Raw genomic sequence first — 7,064 nt, forward strand, 5'->3', positions numbered from 1 at the left:
TGTGTAAGTCACTCATAACATTATCATCAAAGTTTTCAATTATTCATGTGAGGTGTTAAAAAATCAAGAAATTAGAATGACATCTCTAGCCTCTAACAAATTATACTCCATGCCCACTCTCTTTTACTACTTTCACTAATTCTAGGGAGCTCTGTGAAATACACTCACAATTGGATAGAAATGGATGCAAATAATTAGTGAATACTAAAAATTCGTTTCAAATGAGTTGAAAGCATGGAAGAGACAAACATAAAAAACAAAAAGAGATATTGTGACAGGAGAGGATGGAAAAATTACAAACCATTCCAAAGTAAAAGTCTGTAGATCAAATATCTCATGCTACAAAGTTTCCACTTACTCAAACTGATTTGGCAGTTATGTGAGGAAGGAAGTAGGTATAAACTATCCATATCATGACACGAGGTTTAGTTCATTCAATTTATATATTATGTGAAAAGTAGAGAACATTATACAACTTTTATATTTTATTTTCATTTATTTAGCGTCAGAAAGAGAAAAAGAAACATATGAGAAGGGTTTTTAAAGTTTAGGTGAAAAGATATAAAGTTGATGCTGTTCTGCTTTCACATCCGGACATTGCACAAGCAGTTTAGGTGAAAAGATATAAAGTACGGTGAAGAGGTGTCTCTGTCTCATTCCTCCATTTTTAACTTTTACACACTCTATAAGAGGAAGCCATTTTCTGCAAATGGTCTTTCATACAGGGCACAATAGTTTTCAGTGTTTCGTCTGAAATGTTTACATTGTAATGTTTTCAATGTTTTTTTATACATATTGAGTACTTTCAAAGAGAATATTTTTCACCATTTTCTTACCTTTAAGAGGCTCATAGGTGTCAAAAGCTTATCAATGACATTGATCCTTAAAAATAGGTAATAGGTTCCAGTTTCTTTAAAATGCACATCATTTTTCTTGTGGAAGGCAAACTTTGTGTATAAATTTTAGGAGCAGTTTATCAGCAGGTGGGTGAGTCACAGTGAGCAGAATTCGCATGAACCAGTCAAGGAAAAAAATTCATTTAATTTCAGAGAACAACAGAAACTAACCTATTTTATCCTGCATCTGCTTACTTTCCATTATTACTTTTCTTTACTCTGCCTCTTTCATCAATCACTTCTTTTATTAGCTTTTATTTATGGCATTCAACATTTACCTTTTACCTTTGAAAACTGAAACTAGCAAAATCTGAAACAATAATGCCTGTCTAATGAGTGACTTTAAAGTGCACATCCTTGCTGCGAGCAATTGTTGTCATATCTCAATAATTATTTTTGCCTTGCTGCTAGCAATTTTAAGTACAATTGCTATGAACCAACTTTCTGTTAACTCAACTATTATTAAAAAAGTGTAAACCATTCACAAATGATCAGATAAGGTCCAAAACCATCAACAGGAGAAGAAAGACATTTCAAAATTTCCATAATATCATCTACCGATATCATTCGAACAAGCAGCTAAAACTTCAACACTGAGCAGACATGTCAGCAAAAAGGAATATACGAAAAGTTAACTCAACGATATAGAAATGTTAAAATAAATGGACTAAATTTAAAAATTGAAGAGATAAAGTTAAAAAAGCTACCGTTGGATCTTGCTATTGAGAAAGAAATTATGACCATCTATAATTTCGAATACGAATGTATTTGAGTATCTAAAAGCCAAGCAACTATTAAATTAACTGCCTCAATTCTTTTCGACAAGAGGTCTACATGGTAATTAAGTTCATACCCGCAAATTTTTCTAACAATAGATTACAATTTGTTGATATTCATAGACGAAATTAGCTAGAATTTATCTATAATAAGTTGAACACGTAGATTCTTTAGTTTTCAAATCCACTAATAATTTAAATAACACTCTCACATTTCAAAATAAATCAAACAATACAGAAATGACATGAAAATTTGAACTATGCAATACAGAGTAATCCAAATTAACTTCCACGTTTTATAATGATTTTATTTTTCACCACATTAGATATTGTATCGACATTAGAAAAAATATTGAAGTTTGAACCACACATGATCGAGGAAATGAAAATAGGCATAACGCCATGATCTAAAAATGACCAAAGGACCAACTACTATCCAAAATCCCACCACAAATCCAAATGTCATGCCCACAAAAAATAAGTTCACTCCATGCCTATCACTCCCTTTGTCATTGCGATCATAGCGAAGAATTTTGTCATTGAAGCTGCAAGTGATGGGTAGTGGTGGGCCGCAGAGATGGTTGCCAATAAAGTTGGAGGCATCAAAGGTTTGCAACTGAGTTCCTGTTGGAATTTTTCCATTCAAATGATTATAAGACAAGTCTAGCATGCTTAGAAAGCTCAAATTTGTAATGGTTGGAGGGATTTCACCAGCAAGTTTATTTCTTGAGAAATCAATGGACAACAACGATTCCATATTACCAATGTTTTGTGGAATGTGACCACTGAGTTGGTTGTGAGACAAGTTCAAAAATAACAAACCATTTAAATCTGTGATCCCTCTCGGTATTTCTCCAACTAATTTGTTATTTGACAAATCGATGCTTGTTACCAACCCGAGAAAGTCTTTGTATTCATCTTCTCTTCCTTTCAACCAAAGAAGAACGCTGACTATAGTAGAATATGAAGAGCTATATATATTGCTTATAACATCACAAAAGATAAGAGGAGTTGTACTTTTGTTTGTCATGGTCATGGCCTTCAAGCTATTAAAACAAGTAGGTATATGTCCAGTCAAATTGTTTTGTGCAAGGTCTAACACCTGAAGAAGACTCATATCACATATTTTTTTAGGAATATAACCCGAGAATCTATTTGATCGAAGGATAAGAACCCTTACATCTAAAAGACTTTCACCAACCCATGCTGGAATTGATCCTGAAAAATTATTTTCTCCAAGATCCAAAAAAATCAATTTGTTGGTCTTCTTCAAAATTGTTGGAAATGTTCCTGAGAGCAAGTTTTTACGTATCTGTAATGACTTTAGCGTTGTCAAGGAACCCATGGATTGGGGAATGTTCCCAACAAAATTATTGTTTTGTAAATTTAAATCCACTAGATTTGGCCAAATGCCCCAACAATTAGGTATTTCTCCTGATAATTTATTTGATGCAAGATTGAGAAATTCTAATTTCATGGGCTTCTCTTGACTTTTGCAAAAAAAATCATGGATATGATTATGAGAGAGATCTAAAAAATGAGCTTGAGAAAATGTGTTCCAGAACCAACAGGGAATAGAATCTACAATCCCTGTATTAGACATCGCTAAATAATCAAGTTTGTCTTGTGATTGAATCCATGAAGGAAAGTTAGGACCTAATTGCCAAGAACTCAGATCCAAAGAAGTAAGTTGAAAAGTAGGATGCCAATTGGGACCCACTTTTAAAGTCAAATTGTTTCCTGCTGCATAAATTTTACTCAAGCTATTAAGATTTTTGAGATGATTTTCCATGACAACTCCTTCAAAATTATTATAATCAATATCAAGAGATGACAATTTAGAGAGTGATCTAAGACTTTCAAATGGATTTCCACTAAGCTGATTCTCGGACAGAGAAAGATATGTCAGTGATGAAAGTTTTCCAAGTGATACTGGAAGATTTCCTGAGAGTTGAGAACTTTGAAGATGAAGTGCTGTCAATCCATGGAAAATACAAGGAGAAAGAATATCTAAAATTTCTTTTATATGTTGGTTGAGTTTGAGATATGAGAAACGTATCACCCTTAAGTTGCATAGATAACCAAAAGAAGTTGGAATTGGACCTTCAAATTTATTGGATGATAGATCAAGCATAACCAGAGAAGTCACATTTCCTAAGGCATCAGAAATAGTCCCATGGAAGTTATTTCCTGATAGGTCCAACATCTTTAGATTAGGAAAACTACTATAAAACCAATCAGGTATATGTGAGAATGAATTTTCATTCAAATAAAGATTTTCAAGTAATGTGAGGTTTCGAAGACCATCTGGAATTGGACCTTCAAAGTCATTATCATATGCAGAAAGAGAAATAAGTTTCTTCAATCCAAAAAGCCACTTTGGAACAAAAGAAATTGTAGAAAGATGAGAAGTAAAGGAAAGATCAAGAGTGACGAGAGACGAACTGTTAAGAAAAGATGATTGATTATACGGAGGGAGTGTACATTCTGACAATTGTAAGTTCATCAAAGAAGGAAGAGCTTGCAGAATGTAAGAAAAATCAAATGATTGGGATAAGTTTGCACCTTCCAAATTAAGATATTCAAGTTTAGAAAGACTTGACAACCAATCATCATTCCCAACAAAATAATCACCTCCAAGATGAAGGTAGAGCAAGTTGGAGAGATTTCCAATTTGAGAGGGAATTGTTCCGTTGGCAGCATAACTTAAATCAAGATACAGTAAATTGGAAAGATTACCAATCTGGGGAGGAATGTTGCCCATAAATCCAGAATATGAGAGGTCCAAGTGAATTAAGTTGGTCATTGAGCCAAGAAAAGAAGGAATTGGCATACCTCTTCTAAGTGACCAAGTGTTGCCCAATTGAAGATAACAAAGCTTGGAAAGACTTGACAGCCAATCAACATTTTCATAAAATATAGATTCTTCATCAGAATATCCTCCCCTGAGGTGGAGGTGGAGCAAGTTGGAGAGATTCCCTATCTGAGGAGGAATTCTTCCGTCGGCAGCATAACTTAAATCAAGATAGAGCAAATTGGAGAGATTTCCAATCTGAGGAGGAATGTTCCCCATGAATTCAGTATAAGAAAGGTTGAGGTGAGTTAAGGAAGTCATTGTTGCAATGAAAGAAGGAATTGGCTTCCTATCAAATAGATTGCCGCTGAAATCCAAGTGATTCAAATGCTTCAAATCAACCAAACAAGGATTTATCTCTCCACCAAATGCCCGTCTATAATACTTTTCAATTGCTTCTTCATAAGCATCATAACCTAGGCTATCATCGTAAAGAGGAAGTGGAGTGTTGAGGTGAAGCTCTGTAACATGAGATGTGATGTTGTTGCAGAGAACTCCATACCAATGGCAACAATTGGGATTGAGAGAAGCATTCCAAGAAGAAAGTCTATTTGAAAGATCAATGAGATGATGTTTCAACTTCAACAGTGTCTCTCTCTCACTTCCAATACACACTGTTCCTCTGCACACACCGAAGGTTGACATAGAAAGTGAATAAAGAAAGAGAAGGATGAAAAAGGAGGAAGTCATTTTTAAACAAAAGCAAAGAAGAAAGAAAGAAGCAGTTATGGGTTATGCATACTAAATACCCTTTATATATATATATATACACATAACCATCTCTCTATCAATTTTAATTTCCATGCTAAATTTATAAAATCAAATTCTATGCGATAGGAAAGAAGATAAATATATACAACTCATCAAAATATCTAAGAGTAAAAGAATTTTATTCGAGTAATTAAATCTCAAAGAAAGATACCTAAATTAGTAATTTTGTCAAAAGATTAGTTAAGACTTTGAGTTTTAGATCCTTTTATTTAATTTGAGTTTTGGTATAACTTTTTTCGTAAGTACTTACGTAAAATAAACTTAGTTTACTAAGATCCCATTATTTGGGGTCAAATGTCTTTTTATGAAAACATTATCAGCACATCAAAATCCATTCCTCAAGTAGGAAAATGCATACGCTATCTATTTTTGTGTAAACGAGTAACATTTTGTATATTCTTTTTAAATCTGTGAATTTAAAAGAGCATATGCAACGCAATTTAAGTGCTAAAAAAAAAGTATGAAAGGGTTGTTTGAATTGTACGTCCACACAAAAATGTTGGCATTCAAAAGTCTCTTTTTTTTGTCATATTATAAGTTAGAAAATTAAGCACACTCGAAAGATAAGAAAGAAAAAAAATTGTAGTCCAACCCATTTTATGAGTTATCAAATTAGGATATTCCGATAACAAAAATAATGCAGAAAATAAAATCAAATATATTTGTTTTTCTCATGTAATCTATTTTATGAAAATGTATGAAAGAAAAAAACGAGAACATATATTTAAACAAGTTAACTTTATTCAATCAAAATAATTTTACAATTAACTAACTTCTTAAATCACTTTTTATGATATTATTTTATTTAAATTGATTTCTTCTAATTACCGAATTATGTTTTAAAAATAATATTAAAATTTATTTTAAAGACTGTTTATAAACAGTCAAGTTCACACTAAATGTATAATCTCTGCCTACATTTCTAAAGGTATTTGCTAATATATTTTTTTATAAAATTTTAAAGAGTTTGATTATAAATATCCAATTCATTGTTTGACTCAGTCTTAGCCATTCACTTCACACTCACTCCAATATCATTGTTAGGCCAACCCATCACATTTGAAGCTTTATTTATAAGCTATGGTAAAGAAGAATAAATATACAAGTCACACAAAACCCTAATTGATAAAGATTGTTTTTTCTTTTATACAACTTTTTTTTTTCATTATCACCTAGTCTGGACCTTTTTTAAAAAGAAACTTGTATTGAGAAAATTAATATAATTCTTATTATATTTAAATATATAATTTGTTTAAATAATTATATTTAAGTGTTATAAATTTAAATATGTAGATAACACATAATAATAATAGAAAACAAATATTAAAAAATAATATCTCGATATGAATATGTCGGTTTTAAATTATAAAATTGACACAATAATTGATTTTGGTCATGTATAGTAAAACAATATTATTATATAAATTAAAATTTAATATTAAGCTTTTGTGTCATACATTATATTAAAGTAGAATGTATGCATATTGTATAATATGATCAGTACAAAATAAATACAACACGAAATTTATGTTTAAATTTTTAAATAGAAAAACATGTAGATATAAATAACTTAAAACACATAAATATTAAAAAGGTATTGGATATATTGCAGTAGAAAAATAAAGTTAAACTTAAAAATATTATAAACAAAAGTAACATGTTCATATGAATAAAATGTAATATTGTGAAATGTAATCCCTATTAAAAAAAAATTAGAGTAACATAAGGTTAAATTTTTTAAACAGAAATACATGCGTATATTGTTGT

The 7,064-nt window shown here is 31.1% G+C and overlaps 1 protein-coding gene across 1 annotated transcript; it reads right to left on the reverse strand.

Annotated features, from left to right (window-relative positions):
* Positions 1-1,945: 1,945 nt before the first annotated feature.
* On the reverse strand, positions 1,946-5,251 carry LOC124845495 (receptor-like protein EIX1). Its single transcript, XM_088113997.1, has one exon. The coding sequence runs from the start codon at positions 5,214-5,216 to the stop codon at positions 2,013-2,015; it is 3,204 nt and encodes a 1,067-aa protein (XP_087970123.1). The 5' UTR covers positions 5,217-5,251; the 3' UTR covers positions 1,946-2,012.
* Between the last annotated feature and the right edge of the window lie 1,813 nt (positions 5,252-7,064).

The sequence above is a fragment of the Vigna umbellata genome, chromosome 4, assembly GCF_029865625.1.
Source record: "Vigna umbellata cultivar VRB3 chromosome 4, Vumbellata_1.0, whole genome shotgun sequence".
Lineage (NCBI taxonomy): Eukaryota > Viridiplantae > Streptophyta > Magnoliopsida > Fabales > Fabaceae > Vigna > Vigna umbellata.